The following is a 17,984-nucleotide window of genomic DNA, read 5'->3' as shown; positions in this document are numbered from 1 at the left end:
ACTTGAAGGGACATTCAAGATACAACATACACACAAACACACACACACATGCACATGGACACACACAAATTTTCAAGTATAAGGTGATTTGCTTGTCACTGTTGATAACCAAGTTGCATTTTAAAATATCTATCTCTCTTCCTAATATATTCAGTTGGTTTAGATCTAAAGAATGCCATGTGTCACCAGCTATGACAGGAATTAAAGTTCCAGTATGTATAATACTGCCATTTCTCAAATATATGATGTACACCACATTTTTCTTTATGATACTTACATCCTATCCCCCAGAAAGAGACAGTACTTAGTAATGAAAAATTGAATAGCTAAATTATTGCCATAAACATAGATGGTAGGAGAGCCAAAGCAAGATGATGCCTCAACTGTATGTTGTTAAGATTTAATTCAGCTGCTGTTTAGTTCAGCAGACAAATCCTATCTAGCTGTGAAGGTCATGAATGTGGTCTACTTGAATTTTCAGCACTACATGTTCACAACGGTGATGAAACAGCACTTTCTTTGAAGTCGATGAAACATTCATTTGCCAAGAATTTATGGTTGACAATCCAGCATCCACAGAAGAGAAAAATACATCAGTACACACACTTGAAAATCAGTTGGGCTTCATAAGACACAAGGCAGACCACGTCTAGCAGTAAACTAGTTTCTCAAGTAGCAGAAAAGCAACGTAGATAAGAGGTGGTACAGTGGTACCTCGGGATACGAATTACCCAGGTTACGAAATTTTTGGGATACGAAAAAATCCCATAGGGAATTATTGTTCCGGGTTACGAAAGTTTTTTCGGGTTACGAAAAAACTTCGGCGCTATTTTAAAGGGAACCGCGGCTTTTCCCCATTAGCGCCTATGGCATTTCGGCTTACGAAGGCTTTTCGGGTTACGAAAGCGGCCGCGGAACGAATTAAATTCGTAACCCGAGGCACCACTGTATCTGAATTGAAGGCATGAAAATTCCAAAAGTCAAAAGAGATGGCCAGGATTTCCTAGGCTGAAAAGCTACCTTTGATGAGCAAGGGCTGTTATGCACAACAGCCACCAATGTGGAGAAGCTGATGGAAGCTTCCTTCTGGGTTATGGATGGAACATTCACAACATTCCCCACATTCTTCAGGTAAATGTACTCTATCCATGCACCTGTTGGAAACAGCAGAAAATTCCAGAGTATTGCCACGTGTATATTCCTTATTGTCCATTGATTCAGTCATGTTACACCTGAGTCTTGCACTTGATGTGGTTTTTTTTTTTAAATGGGAGACTTTTAATGGAGTCTACAAATGCAGTTCATTTCTCAGCTTCACACAGGTACTAATCATTGCAACATGCTACAATTTCCTTAATGGGTTTGTCTGTTTTCCCCGTCAAGGGAATAAGAAATATTTGTAGTAACTAATTTAAGAGTTGTTTGATATTTAAACCACCACACACACACATACACAAATCCAGAAGTAAAGAAACTTTGTTGCTTTGGCTTTCTATCCATCTGTATACATAGCATCTAATTTAAAGATTCCAAAGTGGAAATGACACTTTGTATGTATGGAACATTACCTGATTATTATTATATATAGGTACAATAAATAAATTCTTGATAACATCAGACATAATTCAAGAAATGGTAGCAATATGAGATATGATTAATCACTGCTTTATGCTGGTGTTTACATGCAATATTTTGGTTCGTTATATAAAGAGGTGACACAGGGCATTGTACATACCAAAACCAATACTACTTCTTCTCTTCTTGAAAGAGCCGGCATTGGTGTGCCTGTAATTGTAGGAAGGTAAAAAAAAAAAAAAAGGAAAACCATGAAGAGAAAGGATACTAGTGCTTAAATCAGAATATAACTATTAAGCTATATATATTTAGCTGCTAATTTTAAAAGGCAGCATCTGAGTATCTAGAATGGAGGGGAAAGAGGAACTTTATATGATATAATAATGCTGTTATATGATAAAATAATGCTGAACAGATGATTTCAGAGACATAGCTTTGTTAGTCCGGATTATCAGTATGCCAAGGTATCTTTGAGACTAAGGCCCATTACAGATGGGCACTTTAGTACGCGTGGAGCATGTACTAGGGTTAGAAAGGGGCGGTGCACAAAATGGCAGCAGCCGCCATGAGGACGTCACGACCGCGCCACCTCTATACGGGGCAGTGCGGACGTGACGTCCTCACTCCACGCCAGGGCGCATAATGCGCCCTTTCCACGGAGCAGGAAGGAGCTCCGTTTCGGAGCTCCTTCCTGGTTTGGTCCACTGGGCGCAGCCTTCAAGCGGCCCCTTTCTCCTCCTCCCCTTTGCTGCGGGGTGTCCTTGGGGCTTGAAGCCCCAGGGACACCCCTTTTCAGGCTGCGGGGAAGGGGCCTTTTGCCGCTTCCCCGCAGCCCAAAAAGCGGCGGATTGGGGCCTCAGTGGCTGCCACTCTGGATGCTGAGGCCCCGATACACCGGGGAAAGGGGCGGGTACAGCCCGCCCCAAAGATGCGGTCTGTAACCCGCCTAACTGTGCAAAATAAGTTGTAGCATAAGTTTTTGTAGATTTTGTCTACTTCCTTTTAAAATTTAAAATTTTGATTACATAAATAAGGAGATATGTTATGACACACAGACATATCTTCTGCTGAATAAATGGAAAAACTTTACCAGATATAACATAATGAGTAAGAAATCCTGTAAAAGGATATAGACATACAAAAATGTCTTCAGTTCTCTGTATTAGTATGTGCACAAATTCATTCTTTCTGTTCTTCTCTTACCCTTATGAAAATATTTTAAATGTTTAAACACTTTTAAAAGTATGATGAGTGTACTAAGATGCACTGGAGGTGCCAATAAAGAAACATCTAGCTTAATTTATTCCCAAAGCTTGCATAATCCATTTTCATCATTTTTGCCTTACCATCAGCAGGTTATAGACCGCCGCTTTGAGGCGGTCTGCCGCCGCCGCTGTTTGCTCTGTAAGGGAGCCGCTGCAGCCAAACCGCGCGGCTCCATTACGGAGCAAAAAAGAAGCTCCAAAATGGAGCTTCTTCTTGTGATGCCCTAATGACGTCGCAAGGCGCCAGGGGCACATTCGCGATGTCATTAGCGCCGCGACACGTTCGGACACACAGCGTCCGATACGTAAAGATGGCGCCGCCATCTTGTACGTATTCTATACGTACTAGGGTTAGGGGGGTGCAGAAGCACCGCCCCTTCCTAACCCTAGTACGTATAGAATACGTACTAAATGGCGGTCTGTAACCCGCCATCATTTTACTTGTGTCCTTATAGCAACTCATAATAACTATCAAATACTCAAGTTTCCATTAGTCTTCTTTAGAATCTTCTGATCACTTTTTCTGTAGGTGACTAGAATAATGTTTTTTGTTTGAACATACTATTATTATTGCTATGCTTGAAAACTGACATTTGGAATATATTGTGAAGAACTGCATCCCCAAAAGAATAAGCAGCACAGTTATGGAATATATAAGCAGGACTTCTACAAACCAACCAAGAAGGCCTATTAAAATGTTTAACAGGAAATGTACGTATTTGTCCAAGTGCTAAAAATCAAAACAAGTCTCCATTTATCTGCAACAACCACCAGAAACTGATATTGAATATTTGTGATTACAGCCACATATATTTTGCATATAACAGAAAGCACTTTTTAAAATATCAGTTCCAATGATCATAATGGAAAAGTTGCAAGAATCACAAAACAGTATCACTCAACATCCACTTTAAAAATGCAAATAAACAGCAAAACTGAATTTTAGATAATGATAATTTAGAATTAAAACAATGGTCTTTAATACATCAAATATATTTCCCAATTGCTACATTCACTCTGTGCCTCATCAAGGTATAAATTGCTGACCAACCATTGAAATAAAGAAAGCAGACAAGAAAGTGAGTTAAGCATCATTATATTACTATTGTGTATCTAACTGTTAAATCATAGGGAGCAAGGTTGTGCTGGAAGAGCTGAAGTTGGTGGTCTGTCCTCTTCTTGCCCTAGAAGAAGGACCGGAGCCCCCAAAAGATACCAACAGCTGGACTGCTTTCCATTTGGCCCTTTTTTGGAAGGTAAACCTGCAAAGCTCCCCCCAAGTCATTATGACTTAAAGTAAGTGCTCCATCCCCAGGCCAGCCTCAAGGAATGTCTCTTGACTTCCCAGGTCCCATGGCAGATTCAGAGCCTTTGCCTCCAACAAAAGGATGCCATAGATAGTCACCAAAATGACTATCTCTCCCATATCTATTTACCACTGGTTAAAACCCGCCACAGTCCCCAGCCAACAGTATAGGGTGCAGAGAGAAAGCAAAAGGGGAACAATTCCTGTCTGGCCCTGAAGTGACCATAAAATTTTATGATATTATATTGGAGGTGAGAGGGTGAGTTAATGAAATCCAATAAAAGAAGCAGATGAAGTGGCAGCAGGAGTTTAGATGCCATGTAGATTCACCTATATACTCTGTGTGATGGAACACAATGCGTGTAACACTGGGATTCTTTCCTACAGAAGCCAGAAAAAGCATATCCCAGACCTTACAGGGAGATTGATTGTGTTTAAGCTGATATGATTAGCCATATAACTGTAATATATATAAATAGATAATAAGTTTTCTAAGGCAAGACTTACTCTTGTTCAGACAGCTACATCCAAATAGTTTTTAGTTGCTAATTGCTATCTTATTGTAGCAGCACTTACAAATAGAGAAATCAAACTTATTTATATGATTTATGTTTATTTGAAGTAGCAACTACACTGGATGTGGAATTGGTTTTTTAAGAGAGCAGCAGTCAAAAAATTGGACCTGATGTCTAGGGCCAATCTCACAGGAAAGGTTTCAAAATCGATACTTATTTTATCAGTTAGGCATACAATGTCTCACCACTATTGACTTCTAGTTCAAGATCACCACCATTTTGGTGATGCTTATATAATTGTACTGATTTCATGTACTGGAATTAAAGGAACATGCCAGCCACAGATGCTGATGAAACGTCAGGAGGAAACTCTTCTAGAAAATGGCCACATAGCCCAAAAAAACCCCACAAAAAACTATGGATGCCGGCCGTGAAAGCCTTTGACGTCACAAGGGGAAGAAAGCTCACAGAGCCAACATGCTCTGGTAGTTTGTGTGCTGAACTCTAGGAAATAAGGGTTCAAATCCCTGCTTGGCCATGGAAACCCACTGGGCGATCTTTGAAAAATCACACACTGTCAGCTTAAGAGAAGGGCAAAGACAAACCCTCTATGAATAAATATTGCTACAAACAATCTATGATAAGTTTGCCTTTGGTTTGTCATCAGTTAGAAATGGCTCAAAGGCACAGAATAAGAACCTCTCATATTTAACCCCATGAAAAAAGAAGAATTCTTAATTCAATATAGTATGATGAATATTTTTACAATCTATCCACTGCAGAGTTTAATGGAATGGAGAAACAAGCCTGCATGACTAGATATTTTATAAACTATTCTGTATAGGTTTCAATAGATTGGAGGAAGAAGAATACAGACATCATATATAACATGGTAGTCAAGAGGTATAATTTAGAGCATAGTGTATGCTAATTTTTTTTTCACATTTGGCATGTCAGTTTTAACCTTGCAGTTATTTACAAAGTGCACAGGACCAGAAATCAATTAAAACTGAGACTGAACAATATTACAAGATCATTTATTTGAGCTTCCCGATAATATTTTAAAGTAATTATTTGTTCTCTTGTTAAAGATGCAACAGTTACTCTCAGTTCTGAAAAGATATTTGATTAGGTTCTATTTTAAGCTGTTTTAAAATAAATAAATAAAATAAAAATGCTTTAAAAGCAGCCTCCAAATGCAGATCTAATCCAATCTGGTGGGACAGTTTGTTCTGACATATTTTGAATTTTTTTTAAATAAACATATAGGTAAGTTGGAGTGGTTTCAGAAAACAGCAAAAGAATGATAAGAGGTATGGAGAACAAAGCATATCAAGAAAGTTTGTGGGCGTTGGACATGTTCAGCCTGGTGAAGAGAAGGGATGTCATGATTTTATCTTTTACATATCTAAAGGGACTGTCAGAGATAAACACAGGTTTGATCTCTGCTCTTGCATAGGGTAGGAGCAAGTCCATTGGTTTTAAGTTATAGGAAATCAGATTTCAATTGAACATTAGAAGGAACTTATTGATGGTAAGAACAGTTTGACAATGAAACCAACTGCCTAGAGAGATAGTGGGTCTCTTTCTCTGAACAACCTCAGAAATCGACAGGAAAGTAACCTGCTGAGGAATGTTCAGGTGGAATTTCTGCATTAAGTGGAGGAGTTGGGTTCAATGACCTATAAGGCCCCTTCTAAGTATATAATTCTGTGATTCTATGTTGAAAATGTTTTTGCCTCCTCAGTATTTTCCTAGATTAAATATATCTAATACTATCACACTTCCATTATAGGATTCAATACATTTCCCATGTATTGGGAACCAGATTAAATAGAAAGCATTAGGAAAAAAAGAATGTAATTTTCAACTTAAGTTAAATAAAAAGATGTAATAAATACAACACCTCAAAGGATAGAAAAGCTAGAAATAAGGATGACAACTTGGCCTGAAAAACTCTGCTACACAACTTTCCCAATATGTCAGTATTACTTTTTGTTCCAGACAGAGTAAAAAGGTGTTACAAAAAAGTAACCAAATAAACAACAACAACAGCAACAACAGTACTAAAGGTCACTCTCTGCCACACAATAAAGTTTCCAGTACTCAGTCTGTAACTAACCTAGGCAAAATTCCTGTTCACATATTGAAATGGAAAAAGTGGGAAACTAAAGGTTTTGTTTTTTGTGTGTGTTTTCAGTTTATGGCAGGAAGTTTATGCTTGTCTTAGTGTAGGAACTTATCACTCTTCTTAAATAACCCAGTTTACCTCATTTGAATTCAAGCCTAAATCAGAAGGCAGTCGGGTCTTACCACAAGGATTTGGCCACTGAAGCCTCCAGGTGAGGACAGCCCGGTCCCAGGTGAGCTCTGGCAGCCTAATTTCAAAGCAAGGAGCTTTCTGACTTGGAAAAATAGCTGCCAGAACTCACTTAGGACTTGGGCTCCAACCAGGCTGTATTCACCCAGTGACTTCAGTGGCAAAATCCTTGCAGTAGGACCAGATTGCCTCTCAATTTAGGTATGAATTCGGATGAAAGAAGCCAGGTTATTTAAGTGGAGCAATAAGCTCCATATACTATTCATGCTACTAGAGAACATGCATAAACATTAGAGGAGGAATTGCTGTTAATAACAATTCAGAAACACAATTGTTCAAGTAACAAAGTATTTTCAATTCCAATTCTGACTCAAATCAGCTAAAAACAGATCAAGAAAACTTTTCAGACAAGCACTAGTTGCTAAAGTTGCCCAGGTTCTGGTTTATATATTTTTGATCAGCTGCAGATTCTGTTACTTGTCAAATTTTGGTGGTTTTTGCTTTTAGTGTAGTGCTAGGCCCATTTTGGGAGAAACAGAGCTTGCACATTCAACTCCACCTTTCATCACCTTTAGAGATCTTCATGGTAAATGTTTTTGGGGGCATGATCAGATCATGGGCTATCCTAGTTCATTTTCATATGGCATGGAGAAGAAGATAGTGACAGATGTCCACGTGGATCCCATTTATTACTACCTCAACTGTTCCGCAACAAGCAAGGTTGAGGTGTGAGGTCCATTGGTGGTTCAGGCAATCTGGGTCCATTCTATATGGCTCTAACAGCTGTATGTGATGCACACTTCTCTGGTAACCACTATATTTTTCAGATTACAGCACTATATTTTTCAGATTACAGCCTTTTACCCCACTGCTGCCATTAAATTATCACAGACCCTTTCTAAAACCTTTGTTTCAAAGGGCTTTATATTGGTAATGTGGATGTATATTCAAACTGCAGACAAGCTTTTAGTAAAATAATGTCAAAACTTTATTAAACAGATGTTCCAAACAAAAGTTACTTAAATATGTGTCAATAAAGCAATTGTTCCATGCACTTGTGTTACTTCTTTCAGTTGGTAAGTTTACTTTCTTAGTTTTATCTATCGCTCCTCCATATCTTCAATCTCTCTCTCTCTACAGGCTCCTTCCCCTCGGACTTCAAACATGCTCTCATTTCCCCAATTCTGAAAAAACCTTCTCTTGACCCCTCCTCTTTGTCTAGCTATCGTCCGATTTCTCTTCTCCCCTTTCTTTCTAAGGTTTTGAAACGGGTTGTCTATTCGCGCTGTCTTGAGTTTCTTGAAGCCAATTCCATCCTTGATCCCTTTCAGTCTGGTTTCCGCCCAAGGCATTCTACAGAGACAGCTCTCACTAAGATCTCGAATGACCTTTTACAGGCCAAGGCTAATGGCCTTTACTCTGTTCTCATTCTTCTCGATCTGTCTGCAGCCTTTGACACTGTTGATCACTGTCTCCTAATTGACATACTCTCTGGCCTTGGGTTCTCAGACTCTGTTCTCGACTGGTTTAGATCTTACTTGTCTGGCAGATCTTTTGCAGTAGTTGCAGGGGGTCTGACTTCTTCTCCTGTTCCCTTATCTGTTGGAGTTCCCCAGGGCTCTGTTCTGGGTCCCCTTCTGTTTTCTCTCTACACACTGTCCTTAGGAAAACTCATCAGCTCTTTTGGTTTTTCCTACCATCTGTATGCCGATGACACCCAGCTGTATCTTTCTGCCCCTGACTTTTCGCCAAGGCTTGAACAGCAAGTCTCATCTTGCCTTACAGCTGTCTCACAGTGGATGCGCCATCGGCGTTTGAAGCTCAACATGTCCAAGACGGAGCTCCTTGTCTTTCCTCCTAAGCCCACCCTTCAACACTCCTTTTCTGTCTCTGTGGACAACATTTCCATTCAACCAGTCCAGCAAGCCCGCAGTCTTGGCTTTATCTTTGACTCTTCTCTGTCGTGTATCCCTCAGATCCAGACCACAGCCAAGGCTTGTAGATTCCTTTTGTACAATATTGCCAAAATCCGACCATATCTCACTGCCTCTACTGCCAAGATCCTGGTCCATGCCCTAGTGATCTCACGACTGGATTACTGTAATGTCCTCCTGGCTGGGCTTCCTTTTTCTCACCTCCGTCCTTTAATCTCTGTCCAGCATTCAGCTGCACGCATTATCACTTCCACCCACCGCTCTGACCACATTTCTCCTGTGTTGGCATCCCTTCACTGGCTCCCTCTCCCTTTCCGCATTCAGTATAAGCTCCTGCTGTCGACATTCAAAGCCCTCCATGGACTGGCCCCTCCTTACTTATCAGACCTTCTTTCTCTTCACCTTCCCACCAGGGCCCTCCGTTCTGGTAGTCAAGGGTTCCTGTCTCAGCCCAGGATTTCCTCTGCCCCATCCCGGATTCGCCCCTTTTCACTTGCTGCCCCTCACTCCTGGAACCTTCTTCCTCCACAAGCAAGAGCCATCACTTCTTTAACCAGCTTCAAAACGGAGCTGAAAACCATCCTATTCAGAGAAGCTTTCCCAGGCATCGCATAATTGTTGCTTACTATCTGATGTTCTGTTGTTGGCTGTTTATCGATCCATTTCCTGTATTCCTATGTACTGTATATGTATTATCCTACTTGTGATTATGTATTTTCTCTGGATAATGATTAACCATCCATTATGAAGCCTTGCCCTCCCTCCAGTCCATCTGCCTTGGTCCAGACCTCGGAGGTTGAGAGGAACTGCTGGACCTCTTACCCTTTCCCTCCACCACTCCCTTCTCCTTCTGTGTCATGTCTTTTTAGATTGTAAGCCTGAGGGCAGGGAACCGTCTAACTAAAAAGATTGCATGTACAGCGCTGTGTAAATTTACAGCGCTTCATAAATAAAGGTTAATAATAATAATAATAAAATAACTTTGTTACAATGACAGTTTCCTTATACCACTCTCTTCAGAGTACCAATGTTATTGTTCTCAAGGACATTCATAAAGTCCTTCTTCTGTCTTACTTTCTTTAAATCTAATTGATAATCCTGCCTCTCAGGCTAGTTCTATCCCACAGGATAGTTCCCTATAATAACTCTCTCACTTGGAGTTCTTTATTGGTTTCAAGTCCCTCACTTTAACCCAGTTCCTCCTGGAACCTTCAATAATCCGTCCCTCTCTGGACTCAACAAGACCCTATCTGCCTTTTCAACTGTCACTAATGGACCAGCCACCATTCTATTGGCTGATGCCAGCTGACTCTTGTTTGGCTGTTGCTAGTCTGGCCTAAATCTACTTGTTCTCTACACTGTAGTCAACAAAGTTGTGGGCATTTCAATTCTAGCGAACTGTGTTTCATTGCTGATTTTAGCCTCACACCCATTCACTGCTAATCCAACAAGCTTTAAACATTGCTAATCAATGCTGACTGTCTTCGAGCCAGAGGCAAGATGTTAATATGAAAGATCGATATTTGCAGTGCTGTGGAAAAATTGCATCATTAAGCAAATACACTTAAATAAATTTAATGTGATACTTGTTTCAGAGTTCTCCAATGCAGAAAACCTACTTAACAGTTTCTGAATACTTTAAAAGTTTTTTGGGACACACAAGACATTGCAAAAAGGAGGGGGGATGCAGATGCATAGTCTAAAGTTGTTTCAAAAGCATCTCCTTACATGGGTTTTGACTACTGTAAAAAAAAAAAAGCACTAGAGCTTTTCATTATAACTATGGGGCTGTACAGATTGGAAGAAAAAAGAACCCTCTCCCGGCATGTTTTTTTTTTTTTTTTTTTGTCACACGGAGGGCACCAAGCCCTCGTGTACAACCATGTTGTTCGTGTTGCGCAGCGTTGTTTGGGTGCTGCACCATTCAGATGTCATCGTTGTGCACCCCATATGGATGGGTGCATGTAATCATGGCACCTGAGTGCCGATAGTAGGGCTGGCTATGTGCGGATGCCCAGCCCTACAGAACCCTAATTTTGGCCCGAGGCTGATGCAAAGTGTCAGTCTGTACTGGGCCTATTTTCTTCATTTTCCCTTCATCTAGAAACACAGGTTTATAAACAAAATACAGTAGTCTTTGATGTAAAGTCATTTTTCTATTTAAACTTTTTTAACAAAACTTTATTTAGTGTTTAAGCAACAGAATTCTGATTCTTTCACAATTTCAAGATTATTTTACCTTGTCACCTTCAGAGAATGTTACTCCATCAATGGCTCTTTTCCATGTAATTTCAGGTACTGGTTCTCCTTCTGCCTCACATATGAGGGTAGCTTGGCCATTTTCAAAGGTGGTTTCATTTTTCAATTGGATTATTTGAGGCTGTACTGTTAGAAATATAAATTATATTACTCATTCTTGATTTAATGGAGTATAAACAATAGTTTGTACTGGATAAATATATATATTCAATATACACACACACATACTGACGAGGGGCCTATACAGACTGGCACTTTGTGCTCACACTGTCCTCATTGCGGATGCCCTAACTCTGTGCCTTGGGCACCATTTGGGCACTCACCATCATGGTATGACTCCAGCGCTGCATCTACATTATGCAGCGCCAGAAGGGTTTCATAAATCCATTCCACCATGGCTAAGGCACCCCTTGGAAAGCAAAAAAAGGAGCTGCTTTTTGCGGCTCCTTTTTGTGCTCTACAGAGGCTGTATCAGGGCCGTGCCATGAGGTTGCTGTGGCCCCAATCTGGCCATTAAAGGGGTGGCTTCATGCCACCCACCTGTATAGTCCCTAGGTCTGTTTTAATGTTTTACCTGTAAAAAAGCACAGAGCAAAATTAGGTTATTAAGATGATAAATATCAGACAGCTTTTTAAAGATGGTGCTGGCTGAATTTCCTAATTAACCATCTTGATATAGATTATCTGTCCATTTTATGCTCAGCTGAATTTTTGAACTACATACCATTATCACTAAAATAGTACTAGTGGTGGTCTTTGGAGTGGTGCTGGTCCATAAGTCATCACACCTGGTAGTTAGATATATAGTTATATCAAAGAATACTTACCAAAAACTTGCAGGAATGTCTGATTTGTCATCTTCCCTGCTTTATTTCTTGCTTCACATATATAAGGGCCAGAATCAATATTTTTTATATCTCTGATTGTCAGTTCTGTATTACTTCCTCTCAATACATATTTGTCATTTTCCTCAATATGTTTCCCTTTTCTAAAGAATAAAAATGTTTTATAATTAACAAACTTGTTTTATCATCTAAAGGTTCATATTCTATTTTCTAATCTGGAAATGCATACAGCTCTTGTAATGTTGTAGCTCACAGGTAAATTAACAGACACAAATTCTCCTTGCATATCCTCACACCCTGAGGCCTTTGCCATTCACCAACAGAACAATACAAAGATTAACATGGGAATAAGTCCTCCCAACCTGGGGTCACACAGTGTGTGTGTGTGTGTGTGTGTGTGTGTGTGTGTGTGTCTGTGTCTGTTTGTGTATCCCACTCACTTCCATGCCAGCTATGTGTGTGATATGTATATGATGTAGGGAAATAGATTTTAATATGGTTCACTGTGAAACTAAATAAACACCACTACACAAATTAATTTGGAAAGTGGAGAGGTAAATTTAAAATTAGTTACAAATTAACTCTGCATTCCTGAGACGGGATGGTCAGACTCTGTCACAACAACAGTTCAAATATAAAATGCTGTTCTACTGAACCTGGTTTTTTGAGTTGCTTCCTAATTCAGAATTGCCTGACCTATTAGTCAATGTGGTCTTAAGTTCCAACAGAGTGCTATACCCAAATAAAGGGGACACTTTAAAGGTCTGAGCTCCCTAACTCTTTTCTACTGGCTCTTCTCTTCTATATATTAAACCAATACTACTCAGAATAGTGGTTTGTGGGCTGATGCTGATCTGTGAACCACCAGCTGTCAGTGTGGTAAGAAATAAATATGTGTAGCTAATAGGCATAAATATGTATGCTGGCAAATTAGAAGAAAACAGCTGTCCCACTACCACACCAGATAGCCTAAGCACTGAAATGTTTCTCATTGCTAAAATCTCTTTTTTTCCCCCATATAAACAATCACATGGACTATGCTCACAGTCGAATGCAATTCATACAGACTTCAAACAAGAAAAAATCTCCCAGACAGAATAACAAACTCTGTTTGTATCAGGAAGCAAATATTTCAGCAGTGACAACAGAGGTTGCAAAGAATTCTGTGAGATACCAGTATTTCAAGAAAATAAAAAAACCTGACAATAATTTACATTTAAAAAGCATTTAAAAACAAACAAACAGGAAAGCTTGTTTTATCAATGGTGATTTCTCTTGAAACTTGTTTTTGTTAAATCCCTTGGGAGCATGTGGCACAGGCAGATAGTGTGACACAGCATCAAATTATGCCAGTGTGGCATAGATATTTTCCTACAGGGAAAAAAAAAACACCCAAACCCCAAACTGATATTTTATATTTAGTATCGTTATAATAATAGTATTCATACAATGTACTATGTTAGCTTATATGATTTCAGATTGTTGTTGCTGTGTGCCATTAAGTCATTTCCAACTTATAACACCCCTAAGATGAACCTATCATGGGTTTTCTTGACAAGACTGATTCAGAGGAAGTTTGCTCTTGCCTTCCCCTGAGGCTGAGAGAATGTGACTTGCCCAAGGTCACACAGTGGGTTTCACGACAAAGCATGGAATCGAACCCTAGTCTCTAAAATCATAGTTCAACACTCAAACCATATGCCATGCTGGCTGTTTATAGTTATGGTGATAGTCATATATAGTTTCAGATAGTGGAGTCTAATTGTGTACGATAAAATTTAGAAACAGTCCTTTAAGAATAAAATCACAAATGGTGTGCAAAAATAATAATCTGCTATAAATTTTATTACTAAGTACTTTGTGAATATTTCTTGAAAGGTGTGATACTAGAATTATTTATTTCTTCATTAAACTGATAATTTGGTGTACTGAATTACAGTTTAAACTGGAATTTTATGCATTAAACCAGCATCAGTGCCTGATTTCTAAGAAGGAATATGAAGAAATTTCACTAATTTATTTGTTCACAGTCAAACAGCCTGTCAAGAGTTAATTAGCACCCACAACATTTTTCACTTTCAGCAAAGGAATCAGAAGAGTGCTATTTTGAGTGGTATGAGAGGTCAGGGTTTCTGAATTTTTTTGAAAATGTATCTGGTTTCTTCCCCCCCCCCCCAAAAAAAAAGCAAAACAGACATACAGCAGTGAACCACTGGCCCATTGATCCCAATGATGCAGACAAATCATATGATAATTCTAATTTATAAAGGATAATGCAGATATTGTACTTTAGCTATGGGATTTATCCAATTTGTACACAAATTGTTATTAATCAAAACCCCTCACAAGAACAACATATAAGATATCATCTAGTAAGGAGTGTGGGTGTTCTTTCTTCTCCCTGCATATGACAATGGGACAAATCAAGATAATTCCAATTTGTAATACTCCAGTTCGTAAAAGATAACATGGGCAGAATTTCCTTCTGCACTGCACAATATAAAGCATTTTAATTAAATCAAATGCTGATTGCCATTCATTCTTAATATAAAATTAGTCATTTGGATCATCACATTACTGTAAGTGAATCAAGAAACCCAAAGAATTTAAGTGAGAATAATTTCTGTGAAAAGTTATTCCACTGTGTTCAATATAAGCATTTGAATTTCAGTGTCTTTATATTGACAATATTCAGTAATTTTCCATGTAAATTTAGGGTGCATCTACACCATAGATATAATTCAGTCTGATACACTTTAAGCACTGTAGCTCCATCTATGAAATCCTTCAGATGTTTTCAGATAGCAGAATCTGATTCCAGAAGATGCAATTTAGAAACATGTTCCTCAGAAATAAATTCAGACATACTCAATTAGTTTTCGTTCTATTTGAAAAAAAAAGTATATATATTCTAAATTAATAATATTTGTTAGATATATTTTGAACTTAACTTACCTATACCAGTTGATTTCAGGTTCAGGAGAACCAATGGCTCTACAGAATAAAGTAATTGCCTCTCCCCGATCTGCTGTAGCATTAAAGGATTTCTGCAGCAATGTAATAACTGGAGGAACTGGACAAAATATGAACAAATATATGTGACAATAGATAACTAAAAACATACTGTTTTTTTCCAGCTGCCTAAATAAGTAATCCCTATGTAACAATTTCATTTGCAAACACAGCAGGAAGGATTTGGGGATGAGGTAGAACATTTCAAGTGTTAATTAAAACTAAATTATTTACCCCCAGGTACAAAAAATGATTATAATACATTATTTTTATGGCACCAAGAAGAAAACCAATTAATAGGTTAACATGCTGCTTTCAGTTATTTATCTGAGTACTGAAGATGTATCATATCTCCATCCTATACTGTATATATATGTATATAATAGTTATTTTCAACACTATTGCCTTTATGTTAGGTTGGAGTGTGTTGTTTTACAAAATTATATTAGAGCCCCCTGTGGAAACATTGACCAGGACATAAAGGTGTACATCAACAAGATTACAAACACACCCTCTTTAAAACCAAAACAACAACCTTCTCTCAATTCAGTTGACCCCCCCATTACACATTAAAATCTGCTCTGGGGGCATCAGAAATTTTCATAGGGTAGTTTTGATGACCAACCCATGATATAATGAGACAATATACAGAACCTGGGATAAAATACAGACAACTTTATTTAAACTGTTATCTATTTAAACCCGTTTCTGGAAAAAAATCTAACAAAAGAGAGGGAGCAACCTATGCAGGACCATCTGAGGCACTCGGTCTCTGCTAGACCACAGCTTCCCTAAGCCCCAAGGAGAATCTAAAAACTGGGTTGCTTCCCAGCCAGCCAACTGCTGGAAGATCTACCAGAGGATCCAATCCCCAAGCTGCACAACTTCAATGGAGGCCAAGATTCCCCTGGGCAGCCCAAGGATGGTCTCCTTCCTCACTCCCCCCTAGCTGCCTGACCTGTGGGGGCAGTTCCAGAGCCATATCCTTCACCAATAGGTGATCAATGAATACCTCCTTTCTCTCCCCCCCCCCCCCACCACTACCAGCCAAGTGGCTGCCTATTTATTATTATTATTATGCTTTATTTATATAGCATTGTAGATTTAAATCACTTTAGACCAATGTCAAACTCCCCAAAGCACAGCATAGAATAAGCAAAAAAACCTGTGGAAAGGGGGGGGAAATCCCTATTTGCCCCCAAAGCGACCAGTGAACTTACACTATGCTAAAGGTGGGAGAGTGGGTCAAAAAATCCAAAAGGCTGGACAGTGAGGAATGATAGAGCTTTATATAAACTCAGCTTTGCTCCATATCTCTCTAAGCCTTGTCAGGAAATGCTAAGACAACCATTAATATGGCCTCTCTTCATAGGAATCCCTCCAACTCTTCTCCCTCTCACCATGCAAGCACTGCAAAGAGAGGGCAGCAAGAGCAACACTGCAACAAGAGGGGGAGAAAATCCCACTACTGATGATTTAGTGTACTGAAGTAAAAGTATCTGTTGAACTGAAGCATATTTGCCTTAATGTATCTGCTGTGTTATTAGGAAATGGATTGGTACTAGACATTTTGGTAATATGAGAAACATCCATTCTTGCAGGATTTAGGCACCTCTAAGTTTAAATTGAGAGCCAGTGTGGACTACAACTCTGGAGACTAGGGTTTGAATCCCTGCTCAGTTATAAAAACCCACTAGATATATTTGGTATAGTCATACTCTCTCAGCCTTAGAGGAGAAGCAAAGGCAAGCTGTCTCTGAAAAAAAAATATTGCCAAGAAAATCTCTTGATAGGTTCACCTTAGGGTTGCCAGAAGTCAGAAATGAATTAAAGGCACAAAAGAACAAAAAATTGTTAAATAAACAGCATTTTAACCAAATAAAGTTTGGCGTCTTTTGTGCACATCAACATAAAAAAGCAAAAAAAAAATTCTATCTAGGTTTATTAAACTACTCAGACACTATAAATTAAAATGTGTCCTAATGCATTTCTTGTTGTTGTTGTTGAACATGCTTAATTTCTCTAAACAAAGTATAGTTCATTTTCAGTGCTTGAATTACATCAGCCTAAATTTCAGTGCACAAATTTCTGACCACATTTCAGTGTGTAATTTTAATTTCCTTAGGATATTTCTAAAACTTTATTTCTGGAATTCGTTTCTAATACAGCAAAAATGCCTAGGAGTAAAATGATGAGTGGAAGAAGGGAAACGGCTACTAGCACATTTCTGCAGATGCTTGAAAAACAAAGCAATAGGATATACTAGACACTACAGAAATATGTGTGTCTGCTTCCCATACTTCCTGGCTGCTGGGAGAGAAAGGGGTTTGCCAGACTGCCTCTAAGGGGCGTCCTGCAGCCACTGCTTTTGGTGCCGGATCCAGGCCATGGCAACTACATGCTGCAGTCCCTATCTTGCCTTTCCATGGCACAAAAAGGAGCCACAAAAAGTGGCTCCTTTTTTGTGCCCTAGAAAGGGCACCATATCCACCAGCATGGGCCTTTTCCGTTCTCCTTTGGCACTGCATCATGTAGATGCAGCATCAGAGGAGCTCGGTGTCACTGCACACCATATGATGCAGCATATGTTGTCACGCTACCCTGGGGGTGGAGTCAGGGCATATGTCATGTGGACACTATGTTCCGACTCTGCCCCCAGGCCAGCCTTAATCGCTGGTCTGTACAGCCCCAAAGTTGTCATTGAATCAAGTGTCCCTCATTGTTCTTAACAAAGCAGAACTCATATATTGCTGTAAAAATATAGAGGTTGTCAAAGTCTATGAGGTTGTCTATGCGGAACATAATTTAGTTTTTATTTTCTGATACATATGTATTCTATCCTTCTGAATGAGAAAATCAATCTTTTGGTCCAATTCATTGAGCTGTATGCCACTTTAAGCAATAAACAGCTTAGGCAACCCTGATGCACACAGCAGATACTCAAAGTGGACCA

At 39.2% G+C, this 17,984-nt stretch overlaps 1 protein-coding gene across 1 annotated transcript in view; it reads right to left on the bottom strand.

Annotated features, from left to right (window-relative positions):
• NCAM2 (neural cell adhesion molecule 2) overlaps nucleotides 1–17,984 on the bottom strand; it is a 290,517-nt gene that overhangs the window by 123,128 nt on the left and 149,405 nt on the right. Inside the window, exons 6-8 of the mRNA XM_042459409.1 lie at nucleotides 14,975–15,092; nucleotides 12,002–12,162; nucleotides 11,155–11,300 (exon numbers count right to left, since the gene is read on the bottom strand). Of these exons, the coding sequence (XP_042315343.1) occupies nucleotides 11,155–11,300; nucleotides 12,002–12,162; nucleotides 14,975–15,092 (425 nt within the window). The remainder of the gene's footprint in view (nucleotides 1–11,154; nucleotides 11,301–12,001; nucleotides 12,163–14,974; nucleotides 15,093–17,984) is intronic.

This window comes from Sceloporus undulatus, chromosome 3 (genome assembly GCF_019175285.1).
Source record: "Sceloporus undulatus isolate JIND9_A2432 ecotype Alabama chromosome 3, SceUnd_v1.1, whole genome shotgun sequence".
NCBI classification, from domain to species: domain Eukaryota; kingdom Metazoa; phylum Chordata; class Lepidosauria; order Squamata; family Phrynosomatidae; genus Sceloporus; species Sceloporus undulatus.
The sequence above is the reverse complement of the archived record's forward strand: the minus strand, read 5'-3'. Positions and strand labels throughout refer to the sequence as shown.